This window comes from Oreochromis niloticus, linkage group LG4 (assembly GCF_001858045.2).
Source record: "Oreochromis niloticus isolate F11D_XX linkage group LG4, O_niloticus_UMD_NMBU, whole genome shotgun sequence".
Lineage (NCBI taxonomy): Eukaryota > Metazoa > Chordata > Actinopteri > Cichliformes > Cichlidae > Oreochromis > Oreochromis niloticus.
The window spans coordinates 8,442,589-8,459,356 of NC_031969.2; the positions used below are offsets into that span (position 1 = coordinate 8,442,589).

Below are 16,768 nucleotides of genomic sequence, written 5' to 3' on the forward strand. Positions count from 1 at the left end.
AAAATCAATTTGCTATATTGAGTGGGTTGTATCTTTTGTTTTGGCCAGTTTCAAAAGCGAGTGGTTGGAAATGGTTTTTTCCCCAACTATAGTTGGAAAAATAACAAGGGGGGGGGGGCAGGGTTGAAAGTGTATCAATACACAAGACTTGTACCTTATTCCATTCCTCATGCAAAGCTGCTTTAAAAGGTCAACATCTGCAAAGTTAAATGATTAACCAGCGTGTTTAAAATCATTTAAAGTAAAATTACAACTGGGATTTCTGTAAAATCAACTAGTCCTCGCATGTTTTGTCATTTGACTGGTGTACATTAGGGGGCGGTATGAGCTTAAGGACGGTCTGAAAGTCAGACTACTACCAACGAAGAAGAAAAGAAGCGGCGCGCTCAGCGGATGAATTTGAATCCTGGAGGAGTGCTAGTCGGTATGTTTACGGTTTTAATTTGACCTCAAAACATGCTTCTTCCTTCCATAGCCCTGTTGTTACTTGATTGACATACCCTGGAGGATGTTGTTGGGCACTCGTTCTGTGTTTGTTAGCCTTTTTATTGCATGCTAGCTTGATACGCAACTACCGTTCAAAGGAAGCTTTGATTCGTAAACGTAAACAAGTCTTTATGGGCCTTAAAATTTCACCTATAGCGCTTAAAATGGAAAGTAATGTTTTCTAAACTGTTTAACGTACAGTTTGTAACAGGAGCGTATGTCCAAGAGCGAAAATAATCTCTTCCCCTTTTTAAACGGAATTATCAAGATACTCAAACTTTACTTTGTGTTATTACACAGTCAGACTAACTCATCTGGGTGTTTCTCACGGTTGCATGTTTACCCCTGAAGCTTAATGAGTCTTCATAAACTCTCTCACAGCATTAACCGACATTGTTTTCACTTTAATCTAGTATCTTCTGTGCTTTCTAGCTGCCCATTATGGCTCAAGGTCATAAATTTCAAGATTTGGAGGAGACTGGGGAGGCTTTGGTGGGATTCATCAACAGCAGCCAGCCTGACAAACTGAAAGGACTGAAAGATGAACATCAGGCTCTTTTTGATCAGCACACAGAAACAGCGAAGATTGTCACACAGATTTTAAAAGGTAAGCAAACAGCCCGTTTGTTCCTTTCACACCGTCGGGTGCATTTTCATGGACACATGAATCCAAAGTGAAGGCTGTGAAATTTTGTGGCACTCATGTAAACCGTCTGTCTGTGTCAGAAAAACGTCATTGTTTTCTCTCTGTGTGTCGCTGTCCTCCATCCTCAGATTTGGCTCAGATTGAAGAGAATGCAGGTCAGAGGCTGTTGGACATGGAACAGGAGAAGATGCAAAGGGAGAAGGAGCTGGAGAGCTTGGAGGAGCAGCTGAGGCAGTGCACAGCCAAGAGCCAGATCACTGACTCAGAATTACAGTATCCTTTTTTTATAGGCGTGTGTTTGTCATGAAGAAAAACGGCTATAAACCAAGTCCATTTTATTTGTTATCTTCCTGAACCCTCCTCCAGGTTTCTTCAGAGAGAGTTTGAGAGTCTGAGAAACGCTGAAAATGAGCTTGAGATTCTTCAGAGTGAAGTCGAAGAAGACACCACCGAGGTCATCCCTTCAGCAGTGTGAGTGTGGTACAATTAGTTAAAAAAAGGTTTCATCTCAAATAAGAATATATATGCATATGCATATATATATATATATATATATATATACACATATACACGACCTGTTTCAAATCTGAACCCCACCCATGCGCAGTTGTGCATCAACAGTAAAAGTGCAGATACTCTCAACTTTACGTGTGAACAGTGAAGACAATCTGGATATTTTTTAATTCCAGGATTTTTCTTTAAATTCTTTCAACTTTTTCATCAGGATTGATGTGAGATGGGTCTTAAAAAGTCATGTTTAAGTTATCGAATTCTCGTAAATGGTTCTCATGGTTGGGAAAGTTCACTTTTTAATGTGTGTTTGACTTGCAGAGATGGATTGTAGTAGTGGTGGTTCAGTTATGCAGTCATTCCAAAAAGGTCACATTAATGCATAAGTAAGCATGAGATTACAACTGTGAGCATGTGTTTCTTTGACCTTAGTTGCTGAGGTAGCTAAGTAAATCATTGTTTTTGGCGAGATGAGATTACCCCAAACAGCAAAAACATGATCATAAAATTCATTTTGCCTGACACACCAGCTTTATGTCACAATCTCACTGTGCTGTGCATGCCTAACAGGCTGCACATGGAGCAAAGTGTGAACATCGGGGGGGGGGGGTTGTTTTGTTTTTGCATTCTAGCATCAGCATTGCCCTATAAATATCACAGAGAGAGGAAAAAAAGCAGCATGCATGCCTGTAGTTGCCAGAGGTGTGCACAGACTTCTGCAAAAATCATTTGTTTACTTTTTTATTTAGCATTACAATGTTCAACCATTAAAGGTGATTTAAAAAAAAAAACAACAAAACACTTTACAGTAAAATATTTAATGCAATGAAGACACGTCTTGACAGGCTGGATTAACAAGATTCATCAGTTATGAAAATAATCAAAGTTTTGGATAAACTTAAATGGAAGCGGAAGTGAGTTTGTTGCCTGTGGGTGTTTGTGGAAATCTTTCTTCTGAATTTGCTGCAAACCTGCACTTCCAGTTTACTGTTTTTGTAACAGTGACAGTTGTCTGCTATGCTTCTCCAAACGGTTGCCTTTAACATTCCCGGGCTTTTGACAGCTCTGGAGTAAACGGCATGTCTTATTATGCATACTGGATATGAATGATCAAAGTTTGAATATGCTTATCTCAGCTATTGAATTAAGCCTTTATAAAGAAAATTTTAATAAATAATAAATTAAAATAGTCAGGGAGTATGACAAACAAGAGGGCTCATCTCATGCACCACCTGGTATAATGTTGGCTGAGCAAACTTACATTAAATCAACATTGGTTACACTCAGCTTGGCAAAGCTAACTCCTAATTCAGAGCAATCTAATGGCTGAGTCACACAACAGCGGTGTTCTTACGTCTATGTCGGTCACTTCCTGTTGATTTTGTTTCACATTCAGTCACTTGTGGTGACTGAGTTGCGATTGTGCAGTTCACCTGATAGGGGGCAACCTTTCTCCAAACAGTTGCACTCTGACTTGGACCGACTGCAGTCACTCAGAGAGATTGTTGAAGGTTTGCAGATAACTATCTGATTTATAAATACAGATTGCACACTGCAATAATTAAATGTGAATTTTTGTTAAATGTGAATTTATGTCTATGTAGACAGCAACAGTGAGTTTTGAAGTTATATTACAATTAATTGGTGTATTATCAGAAATAGATTGCATGTAATTGCCAACTTGACCCCATTCAGTATCAGACTGATTGCAGACTGATGCCGTCTAATGGCAGGTTTGAGTGTCAGTGTTGGTATGTTTGATAATCTCATCTTTCAGCAAAAAATAACTGAAGTGAGAGAACTTTATCTTATTAATGTAACAGATACTGACAAAGTTAAACTTTGAGGACATCATTTGCAGTTGAAAAAGGTGCTAAATCACAATGTAAGGTATTGCAATAATCAGCAGATCACATAATGTTAAAAATCTCAATATTATTGTATCAGATGATTCCCACCTCAACTATTTCACTTTTTATATGCTTTTTTTAAAAATGTTGTGAGTTTGAATAATTGCCACTATGGCCAGATCTTGATTTTTTTTAAAAATCAATTAGCTGATTTTTTTATGGTACCGGTACTTCCTTTTATTTTTGTTTTTATATTCTAACCCTTTTATGGTACTTCCTGTCAAAATAGAAAAGGCAACAGTGTTGTGTATCACATGTCTGTAAAGAGCTTTAAACACTGCACTGTGCAGGCATGTAATCAGCGATGATCTGACGCATTGACTGTTTGTGAATTCAGTTGGGAGCTGTTTATTCTTATTTCTTTTCTCTCTTTTTTAACAGATACGTGGCTCAGGTCTACTACCTAATAACCAAGATCAAGTGGGAATATGACACCCCGGCGAACATTTTAAAAGGAGGTACAGTCATGTTTTCTCATTTTCAGTGCACCATCATCTCATGTACTTGAAGTTTGGTGTTGATGTGGCTTCAGACCGTCAGCTCCTTTCCTTACATTGCAGTGCATTATGGTGCAGACCTGGCAACCCCCATCAACATTGACACCTCCTCGCGCTCTCGCGTTGATGTAAGCGACCAGCTGTGGGGCTTCGTCAGCACCGAGTGGTAGCCGAAGGACGGATGTGAAGTAGTCAGAGGAGTTGAGTGTGTTATTTGTTTGTCTGTGGATGTGCGTGTTCTGTTCTCATGTTTTTAAAAATTAAAATTGTCACACCCTTGGATTTGTGCCTTTTTGTTTAGTGCCTAAAATGTTGGTCGGAGTCCCCTTTGTCTAATGTGTTTCAGTACTGAGGATGGGATGAGACTGAGTGGATTGACGGTCACTAGATGTCGCTGTAGAGTGTCATCTACAGCTTTTCTAAATGTCTTTAGAGATGGCATTTTGCTTTACTGAGTGTTATATAGTTTAAAGATTGAAGGAAAAGGCTGTTGACAGATTTAAGAAAAGATTTAGAGGTTAAATCAGTAAATAAAGGTTTTTATTTTTTTTTCCTTCATTAACGCCACCATATCAAGGTAGTCTAATTAATTTATTATAAACTGGGTGTCTTAGTATTTAATTTAATAGCTTTACACTTTTCAGTGTAATTTTATTATCTAGTTTGATATGGCAATCACACTCATCCTGTAATTTTAGCTCCATTTACTTTGTATTGATCGCCTTAAACATCCAAATAGAAATATCAAGTTTAGTTATTTATTTGAATTTTCCCTTTATGTCCAGTCTGCAGTGGCTGTTGTTGGGCCTCTTTTTTTCTTTTGCAAAAGTAAAACATGAACTACGAGGCCATTAAAATCCCCCCATCATCATTTATATGTGGCTTTGCTGAACTAGCAAGTTGTGCATTTGCAGCAGGAGATAGTTGTTCAAATATAAAGTATCCTGGTTGCCCACGCATGACACTGTGGGTTGTGTTATATACCCTCAGGCCTTGTTCTACAAGAACTAAGTCACCCCTTTCTCTGCAGGATGGTGTTTGGTTTAGAGTGGGCAGGATGACATATACAGACTTAGGGAGACATAAATTCACAGCTACCAGAATGTGGTTTCCTTACGGTAAACAGAGCATTAAGCGCACTGTTTTTTTTATTTTTTTCTTTCTGCAACTTCATCGATACCTCTGCCTCAGCACACATCATTCGGTGGTTTTGGCAAGTGGTTTCCATGGAGGTGGGGTTTTGTCACTTAAGCCCGCGTTCCAGTCTAGTATTCTTGAGCTTTCCTTTGATGATGTTTGAGTAGGTATTTGAGCTTTCAGTTCTGCCGAATTATTTAAGCGATGCTTCTGTGTAACTCGGTAAATGCTCCACTTGTCGTCAGTTTAGGTATTTTCAGTACCAATTAAGTAGCGGCATGATAATTTAAGACCAGCTTTAGTAAGTAACGGTGTCGTATTTCGTCTCGGAGTACCAGAAATGTGTCAAATCAAACACAAAGTGCTACAAACACATCATTTATTGCGTGACTTCACATTTTTCTCCATGTACAGTAGGTGATAGAGAGGTAACATTTTTAAATATGTCTATTACTGACTCTTTTTTTTATCTCGAGTTGGATACTTTGTTTTCCTATTGTATAAGTCAGGAAGTGCCAGGTATATGTATAGATATTGTTTTGTAGCAAGAAACAGGAAGGATGTCGACCTCTTGTGAGACTTGTGAAACTTTAGAAGACACAAAGAGACCTCGATGTAAAAATCGTTCACATATTTTTATTCAGTGCACTTATAAAACCATCATAACTTAAATGACAATTATACAAAAAAATACTACACAAGTAGGTTAGAAGTATTTACAAAGTATACAAAAAACTGTAAATATATATTTTACTCTCATTAATGTACAGTATTAAAATAAGTACAGAGTTAATTCACCAGGTTGCACACACTCTGATGGGTTGTGATCGGTCGCTACTGTTGGTGCTGCATCAGTTAATGCTGAGAAAATAAGTTTACACCATTTCATCAAACACAACGAGCTCGAGCTTTCTTCAAAGTCCACAGCTAAAACATCTCACTGCCACATACTGCTCTGTCAAACCCAGAAGGCGTCTACAAGCCTCCGCTGTCAGCTTTTATTGCTTTTAGGCATTCATCATGTGTCGCTACATATGTTAAAAGGACCTCCAAAGCAGCGAACCACCCAGCTCAGCCCCTCTGTATGACGTCCTCTCTAGGCCGCTGAGCGTATGATGTTTGCAGAGGAAAAGGAGGGGGGGACCTCTGGCGAGCAGCGCCGCTGACCAGAAACTCATATGGCAGAAATTACATGGGTTTGGCAGGAGCGTTGCTGGGTGTGGATGCTCCACATTTATGACAACATATCATTATGTGCTACTCAGGCTGAGGAGAGATAAGGATTAATCTCGTGCTTTGGCTTTGGGTTCAGTCTATCAAAATGCATTTATGTGAAACATCTGCACACACTCTTTGATTTGTCTGATAAGTGCTTGATCAGAATACTGGCCTTGTTAAGTCAAAGAAAAAAAAAAACTAATGCTGTTTTTTGTTGTTGTTCTTTTCCTACATGAAACTTAAAGCTACTATTTAAGGCACTGATGTTTCTGTTAGTCACACTTTTATATGAGTTGTGAAGATTAAAGTTTATATTTTTACACTGAATGCTTAACCATAAAGGTCTTTCTCCCTGTTTGGACATCGCCACAAACATGTTGCACATTCTTTTGATGAGAACTGAAACAATGTCAGAGTGCACAACACAAAACTTCAACTCCTGTTGCATAGTCAATAATGCATCTTAGTTCAGAGGGGTTAATCGAATCACACACTAAAGGCAAAGTTCTTAGTCCGAGTGCTTGCTGTCAGTGCTAATTCAAGAGCGAGGCACCGTGTCATGTCCTAGATATCCTAGGATAAATGGCTTTAATCGTCGAGGGTGTCAAGTTACCGGAGGAGACTGTCGTGTCCAGGCCCTCCAGCCTGTGTGAAGCTGCATCCGTCTGCGTCTTAGTGGTGCTACAATCCAGGAAGGGCATCCCGATTTTCTTCACCTGCCCGTCTTCTGTCATGAGGCAGGGTCGGCAGAGCAGCCTGATGATGGCCCTCCTCATGTCCTTGCTGGTCAGGGTGTAGATGATGGGGTTAAGAAGAGAGTTGATCATAGCGATGCCCAGGAAGTAGTCTGCCTTATGGAGCACCTTGCACTTTCCGGTTGGACAGAAGAAGTCCATCAGGAGGAGGATGAAGAGAGGCAGCCAGCATGCGATGAAGACTCCCAGCACTATGGTGACTGTCTTCAGCAGGGCCATGTACTTCTGGGACTTGCGGTAAAGACCTTTCCGGTGCGGAACCGAAGCGAGGCGTTGAGTGTTGGCCTTGACGATGCGGAAGATGCGGATGTACAGGACCACAATGGACATGAGGATGGCGCTGAAGATGGTGATGCAGAAGAGGATGTAACTCTTGGCGTAGAGCGGCAGGACTGTGGAGCACTGGCCCAGTTTACCCATGCAGTTCCAGCCGAGGACTGGCAGGACACCCAGGAATACAGACAGCACCCAGCTCGCTCCAATCAGAGCGAACATGCGCCCCTGTTTATTGCCCTGGTACGGCTTCATCCTCACCATGGTGACATGGCGCTCGATGGCGATGGCCAGCAGGCTGATGACGGAGGCGGCCAGCATGATGAACACACCACCCTCACGCAGGAAATACATCACAGGTGTCATGTTTAATGTGTGGACACCAGACGTAATGATGTTCACCATGTAGGTGAAGCCTGCGAGCAGGTCAGAGAGAGTCAGATTGCCCAGTAAGTAGTACATAGGAACGTGGAACTTCTTGTTCTTCCATATGGCCAGAAGCACCACAGCGTTTTCTGCAACAATGAGCAGACAGACCAGCAGGAACGCAATGGCCTCGGGTTTGAGTCCTTCTGTGTACTTGTCACTGGAAAGCTTGCCCGTGTAATTGTAGTGGTCTTTGATGACGGTGTCGCTCTGGTACTCACTAAACATCACAGACATAGTTGCAGAGGTAGGCCTTGGGGTAAAAGATGGGGCTACAGCAACACAGGCAGCACGTTTCTGTGTTTCCCCGAGATTTTTTTTTTTCCTTTGCCTTTTCTGACTTTAGGTTAGATCCACAGATGAGGTGTCATACAGTCCTCCACCTGAGCATTGTTTCTTCTTTCGGAACTTAAATATGCAGGGTGGAAAGCCTTCCTTTGATGCTATCACTTAGGATTTCCTGTGGTATGACAAAGTTTCCTCCAAAAATCTAAATTTTCAATGCTTGGGGTGCGCACTAGGAGGCGATGATAGCGAACCTGCGTAAAACAAGAGAGGAAAAAGTAAACGTGAGACGTGAAACAGCGGAGGAAAGGAAACAGGGGATCACTTAAACTCCAATATTCGAAAATGCAACAATAATAATAAAAAGACTACACTCGATTGGAATCACATTAATGACTAATGAGGATTGGAAGTCTCCAGCGGGAAATGACCATTTACTGTAACAACTTCAAAATAGCTGTAATGAATTCATCGGGGAAAATGGTTTAAGCTTGAATGGAAATAATGAGGAAGCTGTAATTGATCATTTTCCTTAATTCGTTGCAGTAGAAGCTATAGTTTTCTGCTTTTTAATTTCTTAAATTAATGTTTTCTTTCACTGCTACTACACATAAAAACTTCAAAGTGGCTCCCAGCTCATAGAGAGCCATTTGCCATTCATGCGTAAATATGCATTAACCTCTCCAAACCTACAAGTCCTATAGATAACATAATTAACTCTGTGCTTTTTGTATATTATTTCATTTACTTTGTCATTTATTTATTTAACAACTAAGTCTAGCCTTAATTGGCATACGTAAAATAAGAGCTGGCCAACACACGATATGAAGTCAAAATGAACTACACTGATGAGTTTTAAAGCGAGTCATACATTTTACCCACGCAGAATAAAAAGAAACAAACTAAAAAAAAAGTTAGAGAATAAAAACTTTAACGCACCTTAAAAACGTTTAAATATCCAGTAAGAGTTTGAAATGATCCCTCGGCAGGAGGAGAGGACGCAGGCTCTGCGATCACAGCGCACTACAGCCACACGCGACTGTGCTGTGGGAATAGAGGAGGGCAGGACTGAACTTGCAGTGGGTTGGTCTACGACTCTTTGTTTCAACGAGTTTTCCTCTCCCTCTCTCGCCTGACCCCTTCATTTTTTATATATATGTTTGTTTTTTGTTTTGTTTTTTTGCCCTTGTGATAAATTGCACCTCTAAGACAGATTGTTTCTGTTTGTCACGGCAACAGAAGAAGAGGAAGAGAGTGGGATTTTTTTTTCACCTTATCAGTTTGTCCCCAGGGCGCAGCTACGGGCTGCTGTAAGAGAGCTGCCAAGTGGATTTTTAAAAAATTTCAAGTGTGTATGGACGTGTGGCTGCGCGCTGCTCCTCTGGTTTTGTCTGATTTTCTCTTTCACTCTCCCTCTCCTCTCTCAGTTCCTCACAGTTCATAAAAAAGAGAGACTCCAAAGGGAACTCAAAACTTTGTCAGTGGAAAAAACAGTCATTTGTGAGACTCTGTGCAGCTGGATCCGTTTAACAGTCCAGAAACCCCAGATTTCAGAAAATAACTCGGTCAGATAGGCCTCGGCTGTAATTATCTTTTAGCTCACACATCAAAACTCAGCTTTTCTTTTTTTGACCAACATGTCATCTATAAAGCATTAAAAAAATCCCTTTCACCCATGTGTTTAGACAGAAGCATGTTTCTGCTTTGAGTAATAATTGGTCTCTGATATGGGTTTTCAACACACACACAAAGTTTTTGTCCTTCTCTGTCATTGAACAAGCCAGACTGTTTGTACATAGAGGCATTTAAGTGTCTGCCATACATTACTCATTTCCAGAACACAAGGAAAAACCCATAACTTGTAATATCTTCCGTTAAAATTCACACATCTCACACCTTTCATCCAGCCCTCTATCATTCACTCAACTGATTTGAAACAGCAGAAAAGGGAAAAACGTTCTTCTCTGCATGAAATGTATTTTAACAAGCATTTCCTGAAGTGACTGTCAGCTACAGATGACAGAAACCAGCTTAGTTATGCTTTATTTTCTTCTTCTTAAGCACGAAAACCACCAAATCAAAAATAAAACAAGGAACTTGAAATCAAGGGTCTTCTTCAAATAATTGGAAGCTAAATATCATTTTGATATTCTGCAGACTGAACAACCAGCAGCACGAGTCCCGTGGTTCTTCATTTTCATTCTGAGCTGTGTCTCCAAACAGAGGGCAGCTTTCATCGGGACTGTTTTGAAATAAATAGACGACACCTCACTCTTTTTTCAGCTTTATGAATTCACCAATTGATTGTTTTCTTCACAATAATGAAAGCGTGTCATTCCCAAAACCCCGGGAGCAGTGGACTTTGCGCAATGTGAGGGTGGGTGAGCAAAGGATTGGACTCTCTAAACAGGAAGCTGCTTCATTGTGCCTCGAAAGGAGAGGGATATCCTTGAGAAAAACACAGATGAAGTCAGTGGTCGGAGATGACACACGGTGTAGCCACGCTGTGACTACAGATTGACGTACAAACAACTCTTAGTGCATCTTACTCATTTCCAGATTTGAATGACTAATTTTAGAGGTTAATGAGGCCTTAAGTGGCCTTCGGCTGCAGAATTTGGGGTCTAAAATAACTAATACAGGCTTTATTTGTCATTCTCTTATTCCAGCCTCATCAGTTGCACACCTCCTGGTCTGGGGACTCTTTTAACCGCCTTAAGTGAATATGCAGTTGGTGTCTGCCTGGGCTGCGGTCGAACGGTGCCCCTGACTTATCTCTTCCCCTGCTTCCTAAAGCCCACACAGTGATAACCGGGCTGAAGCTCTCCTCGCGAGCCTTGTCAGTCAAATGGCAGTTAGCCCCCCGTAGTGAGACTGTGACAAGTTCTCACTGTGCTGCCACTGATTAGTTAACACACAAAGCCAACAACAGCAGGGCTTTCTGCTCTGTCTTCTTTTCTTTTTTTTTTCCCACAGTAGGGAGCTGCTCCTTCACCCCTTCCTCCCCCAGGCCACAGGCAGGCTTTTTAGCAGCAGAGTGACCAGTCGTGACCCACCCAGCCGTCTCTCTGCCTGTGGAGGCTTTCTGTGTTTGGTATGTTCTGTCCAAACCGCCAAGCTAGGGCTGATTTTTTCCTGTGACGTTAAAGCACTTGCAGAAAGGAAGTCAGTCAGTCCTGCTTTTGTCGTGATAGCTCCCTTTAGATTTGCTGCTGCTGTTTTGAGCACTGTCTGCTTTGCTCTGTTTATCTCTGACTGAAAATGATTGTTTGGCCTCACAGACATGAAGCAATCAATTTGAGAAAGATGCAGCTGAAATATATGAAGTCAAAGGGTTTGTTTATTCAAGTGCTTAATCATTAAAACATGCTCGGTATAAGCTGAGTGTACACCAATCACGTAAATTTGATTTGACCAGATTTTATTAAATATAACATTAAATTAAATTTACATGCAATCAAATTACTTAAAGTCAGTGTTTTGGGGTGTAAATATTTTTTGAGCATATGTTTGAGGTAAATATTGTTAAGGCGTCTGGCTGTTTCTCTTTTATTTATTTCACATCAGAAACGAAAGTGGCTTTTCACACACTTTATAAAACACCTCTTTCACGATCATTGTGTCACGCACTATGAAAACCTGTTGCTCTCACTGCGCTGACAAGTCACTGGTGGTACACTCGTGGTGCAAACATCACACGTCGAAATGAGATTCTCACCTCATGCTAACACAACACACAGATACCTTTAATGTTATTTAGTGAACACAATGGAAGGAATTCACGCCCCTCTAATTCTAAAGTTAGTGCTTTTTGTAATGTAGAGACGCAGTGCGCTTTAAATAACAAAACATAAAGAGTGGATCCACTAAGACTGGCTCATTAGTGAAGTAACAGAATCTACATTACAATATATATATACATATTTCCCCTTGAGCAGAAACCTTCCTGGAGTCGCTGCTGCAGAGATCCAAACAAGATGTAGTTTCTAAATCTGTGAGCTTTAGTTGAAGTGTGCTATGCAAACCTGCTCCTACCTGCATTTAGGTTTGACAACAGATATGAGAGTGGTTCTTATCTCACTATGAACAGCAGATGGGAAAAGTCACTAGTTCCATTTAAGATTAGATGTAGTTCTTTGTGGGTCAGGAGTGTGGATACAAGGAACATTGCAGTTCTTAAAACCCATTAGTAAGGTTGTTTTTTCCCCCCACTCTTATGAGGGAGTAGATACTTTCTCAGCACGAGATAAACTGCGAGTGATGTGGTTATTGTGATTGTTAGTGTGATTGACCTAGATATGATATGAAGGTGCGCCGACTGATAGAATACCAGGAATTCATCACCAGCATCTCCAGTAAAAAGAAATCTTTGTTTTTTGGTGCTACATTAGTACTGTAACCAACAGCTCTTCATATTAGCCATTATTTATATTTTAGCATTTATGGCCTAAAACAAGGCATAAAAACCTGTATCCTGTTAAGCTTTTAAAGCATATAGGGTCACATGGGCTGTGCAAAAGTTCTGAGCCCCCATTTTTTTATACTTTGCTTCCAAAGAGCCAGACTTTCTCATCTCATCAGACCGGCTGTCTGGTGCAAAAGCTCTCCAGGCTTTTTTAAAACTCGTTTTCAGTCCAGTCCTTGGACCTGACCATTTTCACAGAAAAGCTTTGTTGTTTGTTAAGTCACTTAACACTGACCTATGAAGCATTTGAGCATTAAAAAGGCACTTAATACAAAGGACGAACCAGTGTTGTGTCTGCACAAAACAAATAACTTAGGAAAGAACAGATTTTTAATTGTATCTTTAGGCAATTTGTTAGAAGCAGCCTCCCACAAAAACTCATAATTTGTTCCCATTTTTTTAGATGAATCTATAAGAAATGCCAATTTAGACAAACATAAAAAAGTATTTGTACCAAAAACTGATCCTCAAAGAGCTAGAAAATGAAATATTGGCATATCTGAGCTTGATGTGCAGTGTATCTTTAAAACATTCATTTGAACACAGAACAGTAACATCAGATTTTGATCCACTATGCAGTAAAATCTGGAAAGTGTCTCATTGACAAATATGTTTTCAGCATTTTTCAGCATGACAGTTGATACTGTGAATATGAGTAAATGGAGGATTTCCATAATGGCACCTTGGAGTTTCCAACAGATGTTCCCAAGCATTCACAAACCCAAAGCTTTAAGAGGAGCCACAAGGCCACTAAGGAGCCTGATTATGTAAACTTTTGTAAATTAATTTAAGATGAGCAATTACAATAACATTTCTTAAGGACATTGCACTGAAGTCCTTTGTTGAGCTTTTATGAAATGCAATGCAACTTTGACTTGGCAGAGTGAAATCCATAAATCTTAGCTAAGAATTCTCCTCCACTTACCACCAGGCATCCAAAACAGTGCAGAAATGAAGAGGCTGAAAGAATTGCAAGAAAATAAAAGACCACATCAATCACTAAAGCTTCATTTCCAGCTTCATCACATCACTTCAGAAAAATATGTGTCCATAAATTAGCTCTGTTTGTTAGTATCTATTCTTTTGGCATTCTTCATTTTGGGATTCCTAAGTTATGTATTTATCTTAGTTGCGTATGCTTTGTGTCTCTATTCTTCTCTCGTGTGTTTTTTCTCCACATTTCTCAACAGTTGAGTTGACACTAAGGTCAAGATTTTGCTCCTCCTGTCTGTTTGTAAATAAATCAAACTGGATCTGCAGGGTATATATGGAAAAACTACAACACAGGACTATTACAAAAGAAAAGAAAGAACGAGAGAAACAAACCAGAGCTGTATAAACTCAAATGTCCAGCATTGTTGGTGCTGCCAGAGATTTATGGGAGCCCTAGAAATAGCCTGTATCTGTTCATCTTAACTGCCACACTGTTTCATGCGCAGCTGTGCCAGGCAACAACCATGCTTTGAGCTCCCAATAAGGAGAAATAGGAACATGTGTAAAAACTGGATGTGTTTCTACAAGTCTGCTTCCATGTTGTGTGTTTCTGTTCAGCCTCCTCACACCTCAAATCCAATCATGGCCACAGGATACTTTGCATGGTAATTACTTCTGCATTTAATCTAATTGTGCTTTCCAACTGCATGCAGACTGATTGGAGTCTTTAAAGTTGGCATCTGATTGGAGCAAAAAGTGACATTTACATACAGTGTGCGTTATGCAGCGGATAAATTCTTTCAACAGAGCTGAACATCTAATAATGCTTTGCTTCTATTCAGCCCATGTTTGTTTTTTTTAGGCAGAACTGTTAAACCTTTTCCTCCTTGTTGAAGCAAAACTGAAGGCCTCTGCAGAGCAAAATGCACTATTTTATTTCTCACATTTTTCAATTTATTCCCAAGTCTTCGGAGTCACGAGGCGGAAAAGCTTTGTTGGTTGAAGTTGATATGGTCAGTGGGGATTTTCTGGCATAAATAAACACAGGAAGAGGCTGCCTTTTGGGACCATTTTGATTAGACATTATACGGAGCATATGTGAAAGTCAGTTATGTCCATATGAAAACACAAACATCCTCATTTACTATGTAAACCTCCACCAGTTCTCACCGTAAAGCTAGACCGGTGCGAGCTGGAGAAAAATTATCTGTCATTTTCTCCTTATTCACAACTTTGTCTCAGCTCGCTTGCAGCTGTGTTTACTGAACTCCACAGTGGTGTGAATGAAACTGAGCTATGCAGAAGGGGACTTTAGCTGACCACTCCACTGTCTTGGCCTGCATGAAGAATTAGCTTTGTATTTATATTTAATGGCAAACAGTCCAAGCGGCACTGTTGAAGCCAAGCGTAACACCTCATTAGCGACAAAAGCCGCTGTTTCTGCCATTTGAATCTCAATAGTTTGGGTCACTTTCACTTGCATGGCGTATTGCATTGGCCTGCCTTTTGTTTTGTTTGCGGTTACCCTAAGGCCTTTCAGAGCTTTTGTTTGCACGAGAGGATCAGGACCTTTCTCATGTCTGTCTGTTAAAAAAGATTTCTTTTGGGAAAGTCTGACTCAGTATTAATTTTAAATGTTTATTTGCTTGTCCGACATCACAGGTGACGGAGCTGCCATTTCTAAATGATCCTAAATAAACAACAATGGTAAATTACGTTGTTCAGCAAGTCCTCCAAGTAAACAGTCATACCAGTCTAAAAAGGCCCAATATTTTAATTTTGAAACTGCAAATAAGAATCTAGAAGAAGTCACCTTATATATGAGCTCTCATACATTAATTTTGGAGTTACATATTTTTCATTTGGGTATTTCAAACAGGCAAAAAAGTCTAGAAAAAGTCATTAGTGTTAACCCGACACTACCCCCAACACGAGCCCCAACAGGTTGAATGAGCTGTGCATTAAGAGGTTACTTGGTTACCCATTTATAGCACCAGCTCATGTTAGAAAGCTCAGTTCTTTGGTTATACAAGGGTGTCAAGGTCTGCAAACTGTTTTTTTACACACTGGAAGGTGTAAAAGTAGTTTGATTATGAAAACACCTTCTTGCCCTTTGTTTCCGCTGTAAACCAACTGGCAGCCGTAAACACACCTAGCTTTTTTTGTTATAAGATTAAGAGGAAAGAAATACCATTTACTATCTTGCTAACATATCACAGGTTACGCTGTCTTACTCATGTCTGCAGGCAATAATTGCAGCACAGCGTTCCTTACTCAGTGACACCTTCATCCATCTCATCATCCTCATGCATTTCGCTCTTCTAATGAATTTGGACTTGCTCTTTCCACAACTTGAGCATCAGTGACGTGACCTGTATCCAGTAGCTGTCTGCTAAGCCTTGCATTGGCTAATTGGAGATACTGAACTGACCCTGCCAACTGCATTTGTGGCTTTTTGAAGATTTTTAATAAACTTACAGCCTGTTCAAGACAGTTTTGCTTTAGTTTGGGTGGGTAAAATTTCAGTAATGTATTATTCAGTTACTTAGCAGTAATTAGCAAATATGTCTGCGCACAGATTTTGGGTTGCAGCTTATGAGTCAAGATTCGCAGATAGGTTAGCACTTTACTCCCTCAACCAAACGTGTTTACTTCAGTCTGTGGGTGGTTTCAGATGGCTGCAGAGGTTTCAGATGGGGTCACTATTAAAAATATGTGGTGTAACCGGTCTGTTGGCCACTCTTGCATGCACTGTTGTTATCTCCACGGCTATCAGTGAGCCGTGGCGATAAAGGAAGATAGCATTCAAAGAGCTGAACTAAAATGATAGTGTCCACTGCAGACGCATCCAGCACTTTTCATACTGTATTTTTCATTTATTTTTTTAAATCTTTGATATATTTTTTACACTTCTCCTGTTCCTGGTGTTCTCTGCAGAAAACACCTCTGCTAATAGCATAAAATAAGCATTAGGGACCAATATGCTAAGTTACCGAGTCCAGAAACAGGTGATGTCACTATGGCTACATAACTCTGTACAGTCTATTTTCTCCATGGTTTGTGTGGAATCATTGCACATGTCACCTATTACTTAATACAATGATTTCCTGAGGTTGCCCATGAAACACCAGTCCCACAGGAAACAGGGCTTTAGACAAAGAGTGACACCCCTCCCATATGTGCAAAAAATGTGGTTGTGCAACCAACAGTAAGGACCTTTTGCTTTA

General features: G+C 40.2%; 2 protein-coding genes across 2 annotated transcripts; one reads left to right on the forward strand and one right to left on the reverse strand.

Moving 5' to 3' along the window:
- The first annotated feature begins 298 nt into the window (after nt 1-298).
- spc24 (SPC24 component of NDC80 kinetochore complex) lies at nt 299-4,331 on the forward strand. Its single transcript, XM_003443081.4, has 6 exons — nt 299-424; nt 919-1,093; nt 1,261-1,405; nt 1,499-1,603; nt 3,934-4,010; nt 4,113-4,331. The coding sequence occupies exons 2-6, from the start codon at nt 928-930 to the stop codon at nt 4,217-4,219; spliced, it is 600 nt and encodes a 199-aa protein (XP_003443129.1). The 5' UTR covers nt 299-424; nt 919-927; the 3' UTR covers nt 4,220-4,331.
- A 1,471-nt stretch (nt 4,332-5,802) lies between these two features.
- s1pr5a (sphingosine-1-phosphate receptor 5a) lies at nt 5,803-9,255 on the reverse strand. The gene is made up of 2 exons (XM_005468488.4): nt 9,083-9,255; nt 5,803-8,397 (listed from the first exon to the last, which is right to left on the reverse strand). Exon 2 carries the CDS (start codon nt 8,093-8,095, stop codon nt 6,962-6,964), a length of 1,134 nt encoding a protein of 377 aa, XP_005468545.1. The 5' UTR covers nt 8,096-8,397; nt 9,083-9,255; the 3' UTR covers nt 5,803-6,961.
- Between the last annotated feature and the right edge of the window lie 7,513 nt (nt 9,256-16,768).